The 19,634-nt window shown below is 37.4% G+C and overlaps 1 protein-coding gene across 13 annotated transcripts in view; it reads left to right on the forward strand.

Annotated features, from left to right (window-relative positions):
- Nucleotides 1–1,140: 1,140 nt before the first annotated feature.
- The window catches only part of PPP1R12B (protein phosphatase 1 regulatory subunit 12B), a 111,363-nt gene continuing 92,869 nt past the window's right edge, over nucleotides 1,141–19,634 (forward strand). For 5 of the 13 annotated variants that reach the window (XR_009154170.1, XM_058175400.1, XM_058175402.1 and 2 more), the window contains exons 1-4: nucleotides 1,142–1,540; nucleotides 13,307–13,437; nucleotides 16,919–17,037; nucleotides 19,183–19,342. Coding sequence is in view for 12 of the 13 variants with exons in the window: in XM_058175400.1 (XP_058031383.1) it covers nucleotides 1,265–1,540; nucleotides 13,307–13,437; nucleotides 16,919–17,037; nucleotides 19,183–19,342 (686 nt within the window). In the remaining variant the exon portion in view is untranslated. Of the gene's footprint in view, nucleotides 1,541–13,306; nucleotides 13,438–16,918; nucleotides 17,038–19,182; nucleotides 19,343–19,634 lie in introns of all 13 variants that reach the window. The other 8 variants (XM_058175405.1, XM_058175404.1, XM_058175393.1 and 5 more) reach the window with 5 other exon arrangements.

Here is a 19,634-nt window from a genome sequence, read left to right on the forward strand (position 1 = left end):
TGCACCCTGCGCATGTGCAGCAGAGACCTGAAGACCAGCTGGCCGGAGGGAGGTGCACATTCATGCGCAGTGGAGCTGGGCTGGAGTGATGACTCGTGTGCCTGCAAAGGGCTCTGCGTGCCACCTGTGGCACGCGTGCCATAGGTTTGCCATTACGGCTGCATCTACCTCTGAAAATTTTATATGCGACTCCCAGATGTTCAAAAGCTGTCAGCAAATTGTGTATTTCTATCTAAAAGAAAAATTATTACTACAGAATTGGTAAGCAATTGTATTAACTATACTTAAGTTTAATCCAGTTGAAATGTAATTTACATTTGCATTCACTACTACTATTCTGAACATGGTACCAGGGTTGTTATTAAAGAGGTCAGGTATGGCTAAACTTAGATCAAGTTGTATATTTGTGTGTTTATTAGAAATCATTGTATATTGAGTATTCAATCTAAGCCTTAAAGTAGTGTTTCTGAAAGTGTGATCCAAGGACCACAGAGGTCCCCCCCAAGACCCTCTCAGGAGTCTCTCAAATCAAAATTGTCAGATATGAAGTATATTTGCAAAAATTTAAATCAATGTCACTCATCTCATTATTTTTATTCTATTTTTATTCTATTTATTCTTTTATTAGAATGTGTATTTTTAAATAACCAATATATTTCTGTTAATATCAAATGAGTTTAATATGCTTATTTTGTAAGATTCAATAAATACGTACTCCACAAATACATAAATTTTAATTTTTAATATGGTAAATATTAGCAGTCAGAATGCATACAACTCTTTCGGAGTTCTGCATAGCTTTTAAAAGTGGGAAGGGTGCTGAGAGCAAAACATTTAAGAAACATTGCCTTAAGGTGCGCAAAAACTGCTTACCTGCTGCTGGGGAAAATGTTCAAACGCGCTTATTGAAAGCGGTAATAAATCACAATAACTTGTTTCTCGTGTCGGCAGCACGACTGGGTTATAACACGTCTCCCTTAATTCCGACAGCCTAGGAACCTGCGCTCCAGGGAGCCAAGACATCCTTGGAAGCCCAATCTTCCTCCTTGGGCCACCCACTCATTGAAGCCCCTTCGAACTACTTTTCCCATGATCCTTTAAGCTGAACTCTGCGCTCGCGCCACAGTAACTCCGGGGAGGGGGCGGGGGAGTTGGGAAGATGGCGGCCGGGCCGTTGCGCTCTCCCACGGGCTGGGGGCGGTCAGCGCGCTCCTAGCACTTAGACCGACGGGGAGGGTCGGCTGTCATTGCCGCCATCGCCACCATGTCGGAGCCGGGCCACCTGGGGATAAAGCGGGCCGAATCGGCGAGGCTTCGTCGGGCGGAGCAGCTGAAGCGCTGGAAAGGCTCTTTGACCGAACTGGAGCCGGTGACTCCCGCCCGGAGCCGGCACCGCGGTGGGGGCCGTGTGCGCTTCGAGGACGGCGCCGTCTTTCTGGCCGCCTGCTCCAGCGGAGACACCGAGGAGGTGAAGCGCCTGCTGGCCCGCGGAGCCCGCCTTAACACGGCCAACGTAGACGGGCTGACAGCGCTACATCAGGTACCCACAGGGCGGAGCACCTGCACTCAACACCTCGGCGGCGCCCCAAATCTGCCGGGGATGGAGAAGGGCGAGAGCGCAGCTGTACGCGAGCGGTCGCTTCTCGCCCCTCTTCGCCATCCCGGAATCTCCGGGGATTTTATCCGTCCAGAGCGCGATGGATGAGAGGTTGCCCAGTCATTTGCTTGTGCTTGGGATGCCTTTCGGACGGGTTGCAAGCAAGTCTATAAGGGGCGTGCATAAGTGCACAAAAGTGCCTACCGTTCCTGTCCTACTGTTTCCTTTCAATATATGTTCCTGTATATAATGTTATGACAAAATAAAATTTAAAAAAAAGTCCTCTACTGCTGGGGGTTAGCTATTGCCTACAGCACATGTGGAGAGCCTGGGCTGGGATAGCCGGCGTTGGGTCATAGGCTGCGGATGAGAGCTAGAGATTGTGGAGGATGGTTTCTCAGATAAGTGGAGAGCGTTAATTCAGTGAATGAATCTGTTGTTTTTCCTTCCATTTGCCTTCCCCCCACTCCCTCCCCTTCCAAGGGCTCCTTTCTGTAGGTCCTGGAATTGATCGTTCACCAATAGACTTAATACTGTTGTACTGATTCCGTCCTTGGGAAAATTGCTGGGACTCTCCATAGTCACCAGATTGCTCCTCTGCCTATCCAGTGTTTCATGAAAACACTGAAAAAGTCATTTACCTGAATTGGACAGCCCAGCTCAGACATACGCCTGTGAACAGTTTGACTAAATAAGATTATTAGTTGCATAGTAATGGCAATGGAGCAGTTGTTAGAGTCAATTCTTTTGTTATTTATTTATTTATTGCTGTTTTACTTGAACTTAATGTAAAAAAAAAACCTTTGCTATATAAACAAAGGTACTCTTCCCTGTGGCTATGTTGGATGAATTAAGCCCTATAAAATGACCCAAACAGTTTCTTGTTTGTCAGTTATTTCTTTTACCAGGGTTACTGTGGTTTTTTAATGTAGAAATCATTTGCTACCCAAATAATTATTCTTATTCTCACTGAAACACACACTGCATGTGTTTTTTTAAATTACTAGTACACGTTTTATATTCTGTAGTCTTGAATCTGGGAGTGGGGGAAGATAAGACCATACAGATAGTTTTTGATTAATCTAAAATGATTGTGTCTCTGCTTTCATCATCAAAAGAATGAAAAATAGAAGGATGAGATTTTTTTTTTCTTTTTTGGTTTTGTTTGTTTAGAAATGAGCAAGATCAGGTTAGTTTGGTAAGTGTAGTCTAACTTTCAGGATAACATGCTTTAAATGGATAATTTTTGATATCAAACTATCCTGAACTATGTTTACTACCAATAGAAAATCTTATTTTTGATGAAATAGTGCTCAGTAAAAAAAATCTGTCATAATATACAGTATATAGAATACTTTCCCTTTGTTGCTTGCTTAATAGAAAACTTGGAATTCTAAAGCAAAACATTAATTTGAAGTTAATATTGCAGAATATGAATCCATAAAGGATAGGTATCAATGATTTCAAATAATTAACTTGCAGCTAAAATAATAAAATATTTTAAAATTACAGGCTGTTTGGGATTCATTTTTTATTTTTGTGTTTAAAAAAAGTCAGAATTATGATCTGTCTATTGCTTTAATGTGTCCTGCACTGGACTTGCTGTGATACTTGTGACTTTCAAAATCTTTTCCCTTGGCAACCTTTAAAGAGACCACAAGGTGCCAAGGCCTAAGATAAGCAACATTGAATTCTATTAATAGAATTCCTAATGTGCAATGAGTACCAGAAGCATCCTCAAAAGTCTGTTCCCTAAATGAGGCTATCATTAGAATTTTATTGTCTTTTATTTTTTTATTTGGACTCGTGTTGTGTTACTTTTTCTAATGCAACAGTGAAGATATTCAACACCGGGAAATACCTAACAAGCTTGCATGTTTTGTCATTTAACTATTATTATGTGATGGATACAAGTTGTCTAAGTAAGATTTCAATAGTATGAACACCTATATAGTATGCAAAATATTTCATTGGTATACATTTTTGTATAATTTTAGATGTGGGGATGGGCAAGGAATTATGCCCCGACCAATGGAAATCTTACCATGTTTTTAGTTTTTTAATGACATACACTTTTCAAATATTCACAGACAAAGGCTTTTAAGAAGACAGAGTTTGATCATAATTGTAGATTTGAAGCAATTTTAATATATCTATTAAACCCTCATTTGATCGTGCAGCTTTCGTCATACATTCTCAGATTTGTTGAGAGTTCTGGTAAGATTTTGAGGGTTTTGTTGTTGAGGGCTTTGTATAAGTCTTCATTCTGATAATATTTTGATAATCCTTCAATATGCTAGGTGTGACCTCCGCAAGAATTAAACAGTAAAAAGTAACCATAGTCTTGCATTCTCCTGAGAAAAGTGACTTGTTTTACTGCTCGATATTCCATCTTCAAAAGAGGATATGGTATATAAATGGTATCCATGATACTGCATGTAGAAAAATAGCATCTTGCCAGTAAAGCAATTTATTTTAGAGAGTTCTGGATATGACTCCTAGATGACCATTTGGCAGATATAATAAGTATTGTATGAAATCAGGGACAGTGATTGATGATATAATGGCATTCATCCTTCGGCTTGGTTTTCTTCGGCATGATCCCACTGAGTTAGGCGTAAAGCCTGTGCAATCTTGAGCTCACCGGAAATCATTCCATTCTATTTAAGCGAGAGAGCCCTGCATTATTTGTTGCTTTCTGCTAAAGTTAGTAATAACAAATGTGTTTTTAGGAGTGGCAATGAGTGACTTTATGGTTGAACCACCTCTTAAGAGTCAGAATAAAAGTTTGCCACATCACCCTCATCTTTGTTCTATTCATTCTGACGCTAATGGCCTTGGTGACAGGCCAAGTACAAAATCTTAAGATTTGATGTTAGTTGCTCTGCTTTTAATATACTTGACAGGTCCTTGTCTCAGCTGCTGTGCTATTGAAGCTAGGTTTAGAGATCACTATCATTTTGGGGTGATAGTGTTGAACATTATGAGTGTTGAACATTAATGTATGTTGTGTTATGACTAGTTTCCTTTTCTATCTGTTTTGATCACAAATTTTTATTGCCTACTTTTTACATTACAATCAAATGTAAATTATTCAGGCCATTTTTGAATGGTTTGTGAAAAAACAAATAGTGTATTAGTTAAAATAATTACTTGGATCTAAAGTCCAAATAACACTGTTTATCTCCATGTAGTCATATGTCTGCCTTCTAATAGTGTTTTAGTGTGTTCCCAGTATCTGAGATGTAGGTTTCTACAAGGGTGGAGAGTGGAATCTGCATTTTGGAATGCGCTTCCTATATTCATCCAGCTGAAGATATATTTTAAGCATCATTTCAACATCAGGCAAAGTCCCTGTTTTCCCAGGGGTTTTTTAGTTTTCTGCATATTCTTAATTCTGCTTCTGGAGAATTCCAGGTTTTTGTTTTATTTGGTTATACTGTCATTTTAACTCTTTCATTTGCTGCCCTATGAATCTGTTAAAGACTGGGAATATCTAAAATAATAGGTAACATTTGCAGAAATACGATTTTTGATGAAATTAGAATAACTTTATTTCAATTAGAAAATGTTGACAATGGAATACAGTTTCATATAGTCTTTTAAAATTCTATAACTTTCCAATATAATTTGCTATCATATGGGATATTCATTCCAGTTCTTTGTTTCAGTCCTTCTGTGAATATTTGCAAACAGAATAATGGATCAATTGTAGATTTCCTGCAGGAGAAATAGCAGAATAGTACATTTATCCTAGAATTCCAGTATTGCACACTATACTGGATAGTCCTTCAGACCACAGGAAGTAGATTTTTGCAGGGATTGACAGTAGGGAGAAGGAGGAATTGAAGGAAACTCTTAACTTTTCTGCCTTCGTGCCAAAGATCTAATCCATTGGTTTTTGTGGTATTAATCTATATCTCTTCGTAGGAAATAAATTACTTAATTATTATTAAAATTCAAATTGGCCATGATAACATGTGTGGTATTTGTATGTATAGATATGTGTAGATATATACCGTAATCATGATAGTCCCGAATAATTATTTTTATTATGATATATTTTAGTATTGTTCTATCATACAGGACTATATGTAAAACCCTTTGACTGTCTGAAGCATGTTAAATATTCCTCAGGTTTTCTTAGATGTACAGGTTATTTTAATTTCTAGTATTTCACTTAGAAGTTTTTCTGTCATATAATAAGAAACTTTCAGAGAATGGCCGACGGGGGGGGGGGAAATGTCCTAATAAGGACTGCTATATTATTTGTGTTATTTTAATTGAAGTGGCAATAATAATCATTGTGATTATTTAAGACAAATTACAGTATAGTTCTCACAATTCTCACATTATGAACTTATTACTTTTTACTTCATTAAATCATTAAAGCCATATCCATATAAAAAAGATGGATTGAAATTTGTTTTGGGGATACTGAATTTTCAACAGTTACAAATCAACTGGAAAAGTTGGTTTCAATAGAGATTGAACGACTAATTGTGTGCCAGTGTTTTCATAGGATAGACTTTGTCATCTAGAACAAGGCATGTAACACTATTTTCAGTGATGTGTTTATTTTATATACATCACTGAAAAAAAAATGTTTATCTGACTTGTAAACAACACAATGTGTATCATTCTGTTATGGTGGTAAAATCTTTCAGGTATTTATGTTTCTTCACATTAACTATGTGAAGAATTAACATTAACTATTTCCTTTTGAGTGTTTGTAACATGTAGGTGTGACTTTGTCAACCTGTTTTTTCCCCCAGTTATGTTTCAAGATGAGGCCTAGAAAGATGACAATAGGTATTAGCAGAGGTAGGCTTCAGCAGGTTCTGGCCAGTTCTGGAGAACCGGTAGTAAAAATTCTGACTGGCCCCGCCCCCATCTATTCTTTGCCTCCTAATTCCCAACTGATCAGGAGAAAATGGGGATTTTTGCACTAACCTTCCCCTGGAGTGGGATGGAAATGGAGATTTTACAGTATCCTTCTCCTGTCACACCCACCAAGCCACGCTCACCAAACCATCCCACACCTACTAAGCCACACCCACAGAATCGGTAGTAAAAAAATTTGAAACCCACCACTAGGTATTAGGAATAGATTCAGGAAGGTACATTGTTCACTATTATGAAACCAGGAAAAAAATATTTTTGGTTCATAGAGCCTATTTTTTGTTAGCTTGATAAGTGAAATGTTAATGTCAAGAATGAAATTACTAATGTTAGCAGACTGTGTTAATTGTCTTGACAATAATTACTATTTCTTATCAAGTTGTATGCTGTAAATGGCTGAGTGATTAACAAGCAATCCTGCATTTGAAGGCTGCCTAGGAATAACTTTTGTTTAATATAATGAATAAAATATTGGAATATTTTATCAGGCTTTTGAAGAAAATAAAATTTGTTATTTTTCCTCTTTTGACGGTATGTGATTGTGTCTGCATCTCTGTTGTTTAGACTGTCAGACTTTGCTTAATAATTGCCTTGTTTAGCAACTGTTCAAATTATGGCAGCTGAAACAGTAACTTTAAAATATTTGCATCCATTGCAGTGTTCCTCCAATCACATGATCACGTAAAGAGCCATTTATGAGTGTTGCAGCATCTCACAATCATTTGATCACCATTTGCCCACTTTGCAATTGGCTCCCAATGAGCAGAGTCAACAGGGAACCCATCCGCATAAGGATCTCTTTAATAGGATGATATGGCATCTGAAACATTTTGAACATGAAAGAAAATGTGTAAGAAGTAATCCTGGGTATAATGTTTTTCTTCTTGTAAAGAAGTCTTTCTTGTAAATGGCTAAAATTTCAATAACTGTAAGATAGCAGTTGTCTATGAAATCACTGTTTAAATGCAGTAATAGATCTTTGCTGTCTTCATATATGGGCAACCCCTACGTTCTGTTAGATTAGCATTAATCATCAGAAGTCTTCTGAATGATCATGTATTACTCTTCTATGTGTCAGTGTCCTTTCAGGACTAGCTAAACTTGGGTGATGGATATTCTAAACTTCTGATCTGACACAACAACTGCTCACCATCCATTTCCGGACCACATGAAAAACAGGCTTCTATTTATAACTTGTTCACGTTAGTCTTCCAAGCAGCTACTGTTGTTTCTTTGAAGTGCCTTTGAACTTTAATTTGACCTATAAAGTTCTCATAAATTACTTATTAAAATCTAAAATCTGCCTGGAAAAAAATTGCTTTAAGAGTAATATGATTAAGTAAAGAGAAATGTAACCTTTATGTATTTGGAACAGTTCTAGATGTCAATACTGTGATGTAACTTGTCACTCACAATTTGATGGTTTTTTTTGAATGGGCCAGTTATTTAAGTGGGTATTTTTCCTCACAGTGCTTCTTATGCAGGTCAGACTTCTAGTTTTTCATTTTATGGCGTTATTGTGGGGAACGGGAGGAGGATTAGCATAGAAGAATCTAAACATGTCAAGTGTGGAAATAATAGTTGGGAACCATTAGATGTTGTATATAGAGAATTGTGTGTGCAAAATAAATGTCTATCTTGCTGAAATATTCAACAAAACCTATTAGTTCCCATACTCTATTGTAGCTAAACTGACAATATATACCTGACAATAATGCATGCTGGGTTGCATATGACGCTGTCATAGCAATACAAAAGAAATTTATCTGAATGAGATGGCAGCAACCAGTAGATCTTCATGAGGTTTCTCTCTTTCTCTCCTTTTTGTGTTCACTTAGTGATCATTTTAATGACCTGGTTGTTGGATTAGAACCCAGTCACTAAACAAGGAATTGGGTGTACTGAATCCTATATAAAGACTATTCCTCCAGACATAGGAATTGTCCTTTCTCTTTCAACTTTTTGGAACCACTGGCAATTTTAACACTCTGGGATCTAAATGATTTTTTTTGGTGATTGCATTTTATTCCTGATTCTTATATAATAATATTGATTACAGGAAATTCTCAACTATGACCACAATTGGAACTAGAAATCTGATCCAGAAGTCATTGTTCCTTTACGTTGAGGCATCCACGTGAATGGACAGTGTTTTTCAACATTTTTTTGTGATTATCAATAAGTGATAATCACCATGGATATTAAGTGAATAGCATGGTTGCTAAGTGAACCCACTTTTTTTAATGGATATTTTTTGCCAGAAAATAGCAAAAATGCTGGAAACTGGCAAAAAAGAAAATACAAATTGTCATATGACCTCAGGATGCTGCATCTGATCATAAAGGTGAGCCCGTTGCCAATTCATGAAATGCAGTCACTTGACTGCAGGGTATGTATCATTGTGATATTTTACGATGGCCAGAAGTGCTTTATGGCTCGTAAATCACAGTTCCAAGTCATTGTAACTTCTAAAAATCATAAAACAACGAGTCCTAAATCAAGGACTACTTGTATGCATAGGATTATCTATCTATTAGTTTTTGTTTATCTTGGCTTGCAAAGTGGGAACTGTATATTGCTAAGAATCTGTTCTGATTGGAGCAACATTTAAGACCTGAAAAATACGCAGTAATTACTTAAGATCCGTCCTCTTGCTTCATGAGTAGCAAGGATGTATCTTGCTATAGAAAATAATAGAAGAAAGAATGTTTTGAGCCTGGAAAACAATGCTATACGTTTTGGCCCTAATTTCCCCCAAATAAATAAGAAAGGTTCCTTCTCTATTTTGGGATACTTTTAAGAGGCAAAATTGGAATTTAAAGGCTTGCGGGTCCTTATTAAATTTTTGAAATTCTCTTCCTAAATAGGCCTTTAGTTCATTCCTTTTGGAATTAAGTCCTGTACATGCTCAACAAAACTGCAAAGGTCCCTGGGCTGTGAGAAGTAGTACATACCTGTTTTAGAGGAAGAAACTGCTAGAATTAGATCACAGAGAAATGAATAGCATGTCAAACCGAATCTGGAAGGATTTCACAACAATATAACAGTAGTGGCAAAGATTTTGGGCATGCTTGAGCTAGAATTACTCAAAAACATCATTGTATGATTCCTTGATTGAATAGAAACTGCTTTAGATTCTTGTTTTTGAATTGAATTTGGCCTGATTAAATACTACAGAAGCCAAATTTTCAAGGGACAAACAGGTGCTATTGCGTCAATCTGCTGGTTGATCTGATTTAATGCTGCTGTTTGTACTGCCATCTAATTCTGAGTTTACTGTCTAATATAGATTCATCTACAACCCTATATTTTTCTGAAAGCAAGAGAACACAGTCTTTGAAATAGGAGGATGCCTTGCGTTCTTTGAGAGTGAGGATTCTCCATAAACCTCACTGAAAAGTGAAGATCTGAAAAAAAATATGCCAGTGATTTATACAGATTTTTCTAGAGTCCTTATTTGCAGTATGACAGAATTGATAGCAGCAGTTTCTCCCACTCTCTAAATGTATAATTTATTATATTATCAATTTATAAGTGAGTTTTTTACAGTTGCATTAGTCAGCATGCAAACATAGCAATGTATAGAACAATGTATTGAATTGAAAATTTGCAAGAAAAAAAAGCACAGAAAAAAGAGTTTTACTGGAGAGAGGAGAGCAAAATACCATACTTTAAATATATAACTGTGCTTTGATTTACACACTGTGCAAAATCCAAACAAATGCACCAGTTTATTTTCCCATTACCATTTTAAAAGGGGGGAAAAAAACCTCCTACAAAACCTCATAATATTGAGGCAGACTCTGTTATATCCAATCACTGTCATTTTGCCTGCTTTCTCACCTGTTCTTTCTTTTGTATTTCTTATCTGTAATAATTCCCAAATCATGCCTACCTACTTAGTCTCTTTCCTTTTTAAAGATGTAATAATACAATTATTTTAATGTAAATCACTAGTGAACTTAGAACTGACTTTCAAGTAAGATTGACAGTTATTAGTTCATTCCTTTGCTGACTCATAGGTACTCAGTGCATTTGTAACATCTGAAATATTACAATCCCCCCCAAAATTGTCATTTTTTTGGACAAGAATTTAATAAAATTAGACACAATTTTCTTAGGAAAAAGCACACAATCACCCATTTAAAGTACATGGTTAACTAATTTCTCATTAGTTTTGTTTGATTTATTGATTTGAAGGGTAGGAAATGTGAATTAGCAAAGAAAGACAATATTACGTTATAAAATATACAATGCATAATATAATAGTACAATATCAAAAGCGAAATAAAATCAGTGTAAAATTAAAAACAAATTATTCTTCATGAAAGCTAGTTCCATAAATTAAAATGTAAGTAGCCAAATAAACTCAATTGTAATATCTATTCAAATTAATCTACATGATTGTCATTTTAGCATTTTAGTGTACCGGTGCACTATATAGTGGACTATATGTATTTCATCATCGGTTAAGATGGGGCAATAATGTATTGGCTTGCAAGCCAATCTCTACATTAGAGATGCTAATTCATATAGGAATTGTGCTAGGTAAACAGAGCATTGGTTGTGTGTGCAGTCAAAATGGCCTAAAACTGATCGATACTGAGCTTATCGTATACATACTGCAAATTGCATGGATAAGACTAAGCTGGTAACCTAGTCAGACTTTCTATAGTTTTCTAAAAGGCGTTATGTGATAGCATTAGTAGACCAAAACTACTATGGATAGCAGCTTTCAGTGTTTCTTAGGCCATCTGGATTATTGTGACTTGGAATATAAAGGGGATAAATATTAAAAAGCATGAATCAGAGAAAGAAAAAAAAGAAATATTATATCTGTAAAAGTGAGCAAAAAGGAAAAGATGTATAAAGGTGAATAAAAAGGCTAACATTTATGTAAAGAAGTATGTACTGCATAGGTTAAAGATCAAGATTTTTAAAAAATGTAGTGATTTCTGTGATGCATTCAAAACAACAGATGTGGACAGTAGTAGAAAAGAGAAAAACAGGAAAACTGTTTTTACAGGGTGAGGAAAGAAAAATAATTTTATTTTAGGTCTTTACATCTCTATTGATCCCAGTATAGCTTTTCTTATATCATAAAAATAGCGGAACAAATAGGCCCATCTACATAATAGCTAGCAGCTGATATGGGGGAGGCGAGGTTGGTTGGCTTGGTACATCTTGCAAGCCACAGTTTTTGTTCTACTCTCTTAGGGCTTGCTATACAAAAAGAATTTCAGCTGTTAGGCTTTGCTTTGCCACTCAAACAGCCATAGTAAGGGATTTAAGCTACAGTTAAATAAATGGTTCTATAATCTGTATGCTTCGCTTCTGTACCAGTAAGAAAATGATTACTTCTGGTATTCTTGTATTCTGCATTTTATTTGTTATGTGTTTTGCATTTTAGCCAGTGGCTAAGAAATATCCTGAAGCCAAAAATATAGGAGGTAGCATTCTGGAACTCATGAGATCATTTCACAAAGAGCCCATATGAGTCATATTGTATATTTATTTTATGTGTTCTGGATATGTGAGTTCGCCATTGCATTCTGGATTCTTATTAGTAGAATAACTTGTAAATTTATTTTCCATATTGATTATTTGCATATTAGTTATTTTTATTCTGCAGTTTACACTTGGTTGTTATTTTTATACAGTTGTATATAATTTTATTTCCAGACAAATGTGCAGAACAAACCTGATATTTCCTTAATATTTTAGCATGCTTGCAGAATGTCCCAATTCTGTGCCTTGATAGACATAGTTCTTTATGGCATGTAGGTAGCATTGCCAAGTATTTTTTTATTATATTTCTGATTTTAATAATTTGTCTTTTTAGTGGGAAGCCAGTATATTATACTTGTAAAATATTTTTTATTCAATATCTGTATCAGTTCTATTTTAGTATTCAGTGCACAAAATACACTTAACCTCTCACAAAATTTGCACATGCTGTTTTCTTAAAGTTGTTTTGTTTCTTTGAACATTTGATGTTTGGGACCTACTTGGGAAGACAAAACGCTTTGTATTAGTGCAGACCTCTGATAATGATAAGATAGATTTATCTTTAGATTTGGCTTTGACTCAGTGTTGATTCTGGGTAACTGCTGGGATAGATTTTGGAAGTGGTTTGCCATTGCCTCCTTCCTAAAGCTGAGAGGCAGTTACTGTTCCAAGCTGGCTTTGTGCCTAAGGTGAGACTAGAATTCACAGTCTTGGGCCAATCACTCTATCTCTACTACAGGAATGAGGCAATGGCGAACCACTTCAAACATTTTGCCAAGAAAACTTCAGACACTTCTCCACAAAGTTGTCAGGAATAAAAAATCCCCCAAACCTGACTCAAAGACAAAACCTGACTCAAAGACAAAAACAAACCAAAACCAAAACCAAAACCCTACTATTTTATTTTCCTGTAAGTTAAGTAATGGTTCTTATTTAAAACCTTACTTGCTTTAGTTCTCCCATATATCGTTTCATTGAATGTCCTGACACAATCTCTTTCATTGAAGCCTTCCTGGAATAACATGTTCCAACTTTTAATCTGCTTCTTGGATTTGATGCCATTCCTAAAATGAATACCAAAAGGTCATTTTGTGGGGAATTGACTCCCGGTTTGTTTGCATAGTGAAAGGAGAACCAGGCTGTATGAAGACATCAATGGTTGCTGAAAGAAAGGCAGTCTCAGTATGGGGTGAAGTCCCTGCTATCATTTACAGCTGTTAAAACTGAAAGTGATATTTGCTCATTTTAATCTTTCTCTTTCTCTCTCTTTTTCCCTTCACTTCCCTTCTTATTCCAAAGGCCTGTATAGATGAAAACCTGGACATGGTAAAATTTCTGGTAGAATATGGAGCCAATGTAAATCAGCAAGATAACGAGGGGTGGACCCCACTTCATGCAGTTGCATCTTGTGGCTATCTGAACATAGCAGAGTGAGTGAGTTTCAGTGTGACCTGGATACTAGAAAGAGTATTTGATTTATTTTAGTTTCAGATGTTGTGAGAGGGGCAATAATTTTAAATGAATTGCCAAGCAGGTACCCATGAGGCTAAAATATAGGTATGTTTCTGTTTGCATGGATTTGTTTTACAAAGTATGAGCCGAAAGCAACAAAAATTGTCAGCAGTCCTCTAAATCTTCAGTGTAAATGATGGAAGGCTCAAAATAAGTAGGAAGATGAGATACAGATCAAATTAGTAACAGGATCAAATGAATAAAAACAATAATCGAAACATGTTAGAATATTGCAGTGGTAACTCTAATTTTAATACTATGGTCGGTCTCTGATTTACATTTTAAGACACTTCAGCAAGTCTTAAATTTAGGATGGTTATGTTGTGTTGGTATTATTATTTAGATCTTTACATTTTAACCACATTGAGAACACTACATGTAGTTAATTCCTTAGATAAATTCTGTGACAAGTAAATAGGATCTTCGATACCAAAAGACTCTGTAACATCAGAGATGTCAAATTCTGGTTAATGGAATAGGTTCCAAATGCATATCGGCTGTTATTTCATTTTTGTGGTGCACAAAAGAAAAACTAATAACAACAGTAGTAATACAGGCAGTCTTTATTTCTTTATTCATTAAATTGTTCTGCCACCTATCTCACTGATACAGCAAAAGTTAAAAAGGTAATACAAAACAATTAAAATTATTAGAATTAAACAGAAAACTAAAAGAAGATGGTGACATGAGACTGGGGATCCTCTCTCTACCCTGTCAGCCTCCCCTCAGTGTAGCACCAGGCCAACTGACAGAACCAGGTTTTCAGGTTTTTCCAGAAGGCCAGGAGTGTTGGAGGTGGATCTCACTTTGAATAAGGAAACTATTTCATAGGGCGGGGCCACAGCAGATAAGGCTTTTCTTCTGAACCCCACCAGCTAAAATTATTTGGCAGATGGGCTCCAAACTAGGCTTCTTGTGCTGGAGCAAGTGGGGTGGGCTAGTCCTATGGGGATGAGACTGCTCCTCAGATACCATGGATCCAGGCCATAAAAGGCTAATGAGCAACAGCTTGAATTGGACTCAAAGGCAAATGGTGTTACAGTTTATGGTGTTACATCTGCAACCTGAGAGGCCTCCAGAACTATCTGCAGCATTTTTCATCAGTTGCATTCTGCATCAATGGTGGCTTCCAAATACTCGGCATATTCCCATGTAGAGCACATTGCAGTAATTCAATTGAGACATGACCAGGACATAGGTGACTGTCTGCAGGGCCTCACAATCCAGGAAAGAGCGCAAATGGCGCACCACATAAAGTTTTGCCAAGGCTCTCCTAGCCACAGCTCTTTGAGCAGGAGTGGTGAGACTAGGAGAACCACCAGATAAAGCATGGAATCTGTATCGGATAGTGCAACCTCATCCAGAACTAAAGATGATAAACCTCCAGATCCCAAGGCCCCTTGAATCCAAAGCTACTTCGTCTGATCAGGGTTAAGCTGAAGCCTGTGGTCCCCCATGCCCCAGGGGAACTTTGATCCCCACGGCCTCCAGACATCTTGAGAGGGCAGCTTATCACGTCGCTTGAATCACCAGGGCTAGAAATGTAAAGCTGAGTATCATCAGCATATTGATGATGCCTCATTTTAAGTCCATTCATTCAGCAACTGTTCAAATTTAGTATGGAGCTAAATGAGGAGCACTTACAAAGGGTCTTCATAGTTGCGGCCATTGCAGTGTCTTCATAGTCATGTTATTACCATTCAGGCACTTGGCAACTGGCTTACAATTACAAAGTCACAGGCCTAAAGTCATGTGATCACTATTTACAAACTTCAGCGTCGAGGATGCCACGAGAAGGCTGCAAATGGGAATCATGTGACAGCAGAACCCTGTGACCATGTGGGGTTTGCCTAATGAGAGCAACTGGGATTGTTATTATAAATCAGCAGAGTTATGTGGTGCAGGGGGCCGCTGGGGGTTCGCAGGGGTTCAGGAGAACCTCTAGCTAAGATTCTGTGCAGTTCAGAGAACCCCCAAATCCCATTCCTGGTTTACCCTGCCCACCCTACCCCTCCCAGGAGTCCCCATGTGGCCTGTTTTGGATACAGGTAAGTGCAGGGTGCGTGCAGGGGCTCAGGGAGGGTGAAGAATGGGCCTCCGGAGCCTGGGGAGGCCGTTTTCGCTCTCCCAGAGGCTTGAGGAAAGCCTCTGGAGCCTGGGAAGGGCAAAAACACCCCCCCCGCCATGGTGCAGGAAACTGACTAGGCCATGGCCACGCCCACCCAGCAACCGGGCAGAGAACCCCTTGCTAAAATTTTTGAAGCCCACCCCTGATGTGGTGTCATGCTTACAATGAAGTCCTGCTCCCAATTACTGTTAGCAAGCAAGGACTACCTGCAATAAAGCAAACCCTAACTTTAACCTTCTGATAAGATTGATGAACCTCTGATAATAAACATTCCCTAATTCTATCCAAGCTGGAAAAAAAGGTTGAAAATTCCAGCCCAGTCTCCACTGGTGATATCATTATAGCACATTATTGTCCTTGGTTTCTGGAAAATGGTACAATCCTCAGTTTCAGAAATTTCTTATTACAGCATTAATAATAGGAATATAATCCTTTCAGAAGTATGCCACTGTACAAGAAAGCTTCTTTGAAAACAAGAGCTATTGCAGTGGGGTGGGATGGTGAATTCCATATTTGCCAGTCTCCATTAGCTTTCTTTGATAAATATAAGCGTATGGTGACCCAGGGCAGTGAAGTGAATAGTTCCTTTTACTGTTGGAACCATTTGAGATGTAAAGAATGCAGACTTCAGAAATTAACAAGTGGAACTGTTGTACATATTTTCTCTGGAAGTACAGTAAGCAAAGCTGGCTGAGGAATTCTGGGAGTTGAAGTCCACAAGTATTAAAGTTGTCAAGGTTGGAGAGCCCTGTTTGATAATGATCTTTATAATACTGCAATGGCAAAGAGGAGTTTTTTTTTGGTTTTGTTTTTTGTTTACATTTATAACCCGCCCTTCTCCGAAGACTCAGGGCGGCTTACAGTGTATAAGGCAATAGTCTCATTCTATTTGTATATTTTTGAGATGAGAATATATAAATTAGCCAAACCATAAGAATCAGCTCAGCTTTTTGAGCTGTAATCTTTTTTCGCATAGAAAGGTTGAATGAACCAGAGATGCATATTTGGAATAAATATGCATCTCTTTTTTTTTTACATTAAAAAAATGAAATAGTTCAATATTACTAACATGGGGGAAAATTCCTTGGTTATTTCCAAAAGGTTATAGATCTATTACAGTTTCTCAATTAACGGAGAAACTATAAGAAATTAACTCTCACTGCTTCTTTCCTGTAATGGAAGATTTCTTATCTGGTGACTTGCCTTATTTGAGGGCCATATAAATTAAGCCTGAGTTGAAGCTGAGTCTCACTTATTTTTCATCCATCTAGGTACTTGATAAATCATGGGGCCAATGTTGCTGCTGTGAACAGTGAAGGTGAAGTCCCAGCTGACCTTGCAGAGGAAGCAGCCATGAAAGATTTGCTTTTGGAACAAGTAAAGAAACAGGGTAAGGCAACTAGGCGTCTCCTTATCATTATTGTTTGGTGGATTTTTTTCTTCTTCTTTCTTCAGGAACAGAGACGCGTGGCATGAAATATAATTCTTACATTTGGCTCTACATCTTATTATGATTTTTAGAAAGGAAGATAAACATTCTGAAAATATGTGGGGCTCCCCTTGAAGAGCACCAGGAGGCTCCAACTGGTACAGAATGCGGCCGCGCGGGGGATAGAGGGAGCGTCTCGTAGCTCCCATGTAACACCTCTCCTGCGCAGGCTTCATTGGTTGCCGGTGGTCTTCCGGGTGCGATTCAAAGTTCTGGTTATCACCTTTAAAGCGCTCCATGGCATGGGACCAGGATATTTATGGGACTGCCTGCTTAACCTCCCATCGACCGGTGCGCTCTCACAGGGAGGGCCTCCTTAGGGTGCCGTCGGCCAAACAATGTCGGCTGGCGGCCCCCAGGGGAAGAGCGTTCTCTGTGGGGGCTCCGGCCCTGTGGAACAAAGTGGGGCTACGTCTTCTCCCCGATCTTCGGACCTTTAAGCGCGAGCTCAAAACTTTCTTCTTTCACCCAAGCAGGGCTGGCCTAATGATAAATTTTAATTGAGGGTTTGTTAGTGGGGTTTTTAAGGGGGTTTAATTCGGTTTTACAATTTTACTTATCTATTTTAAACACTCAGCTCATTGAATTAGATTTTTAATGAATATTGTATTTTAAATTTTTTGATATTTATGTTTGATCTATGCTGTACACCACTCTGAGTCCTCGGAGAAGAGCGGTATAAAAATATGAAAAATAAATAAATAAATAAATAAATATAAAAATATTGCATTTGTAATAGCTGATTATTGTAGAATGAGTTTTGTATGAGGAACACATAGGTGTAAAGCAAAACTTTGCCCCAACATGTTGATTTTCTGTGAGATACTTACAAAACTTAACTATCCCATATGATCATCATCCATTCTTCTTGCCCAGCGTATTTTTGCAATTGCAGCTTGAACTCTCATTCACTCTTTCTGTAATAGACATTCTAAGTATCCTTGGAAGAGGAGAAACCGAGCTTGATGACCAACGTATGGAAAATGTTGCTTTACATTTCATATGAAATTACAAAGGATTATTTTATATAGACAGCTAGTCCATAGAACCTTGAGAGATTTTTTACAGTTTGGTGATTGGCCACTTAGTATATAGGAAATATGGGTGGTTGCCCAAAAGCTATAAAGAAAACTACGGCAGAAAGTGCAGTTCTTCCCAATTACAGTATGTTATCTTGGAAATGAAGCCAATTTGATTCTCCCCAGCTGATAAAAAGCTTAATTATTGGTGATGATGTTTTAGGTGTCTGCAACTATTTATTCCATTCATTTCTAAATATGTTTAATATTCTGTGGAATCTCTTTAAGTTTTAGATAAAATGTGTCATTTTAAAAGTGTTACTCATAATAATAGTTTTATATCATAATAACCAAATTCTAGTTGGTTTATTCTTCTCCTGAACAAACTTAGCATAAAAAATAGTTCCATTCTCCCATAAAGATTCATATGAAAACATCTTGATATTTTGACTCTAGAGAAATAGATAGTTGTGACTAGAATATCTCCCCCCTCCCCCCCATTTTTGGTGTGTTAAGAATGTATCTAAGTTTCTCAGTAAGGAAACCTACTTTATTTATTTATTTATGGAATTTATATTGCCGGCTATTCGCACATTACGACTTAAGACAGCTAACAGAATATGCTTTGGAAGTGGGAACTTTAGTAGTTTTATTTCACCCCATGAGATGGAAACTGGCTTTTCTCTGGTGCGCTGCTTAGAGAGTCCAAGCAGTGCGTTTAATCTCATCTGATTGGCTAGAGACAGAATTAAAATTTGCATAAACACGCCTCCTTCCTCCTTTGAAGCTTCAATTAGTTAACTCAGTTGGCCGAGAGAGACTTAATTCCTTCTAGCTTCACTGCTTGGACTTTCTAATAACATTTAAACAGTTATTTCTTCAATTTCCACAACGTTTTTAAAAATATGTAGTCAAAAAATCTTAATTCTATTCCCATTGCAATAATGTGGATATTTACCTCCATTTCCCTTTTATCATTTTTTGTTCTACCTTGAAGTTTTTTTACACCTGCAGTCTGTTTCTCCAGGGGTGGATCTTGATCAGGCCAGAAAAGCAGAAGAACAACAAATGTTGCAGGATGCCAGACAGTGGCTAAATAGAAGGAAAATTGAAGAGAGAAAGCACCCTCGAACAGGGGCTACTGCTCTCCATGTAGCTTCAGCTAAAGGCTACTGTGAGGTGATGAGGTACTGATCTCTTTTTATTGTTTTCTATACTAAAGTATGGGAATAATTGCAACCAAAAAGAGTTACATGGCTGGATTAAAATATACTACGAGCCATAATGTATGGTAGTTGATTAACTTTTAGCTCATTTTGTTATTTACTTGTATGATTTACATGGTTGCTCATCTCATAACAGTGAATCTGGATAGGATTCAAGATTTGAAACAAAAATAGCACATTGACATCCAAGCTTAAAATAACAAATCATTAAAAACCACCTCACCAGCAGAGTTCATATAACCAAATCCTGGCC

Source organism: Ahaetulla prasina, chromosome 3 (assembly GCF_028640845.1).
Source record: "Ahaetulla prasina isolate Xishuangbanna chromosome 3, ASM2864084v1, whole genome shotgun sequence".
Lineage (NCBI taxonomy): Eukaryota > Metazoa > Chordata > Lepidosauria > Squamata > Colubridae > Ahaetulla > Ahaetulla prasina.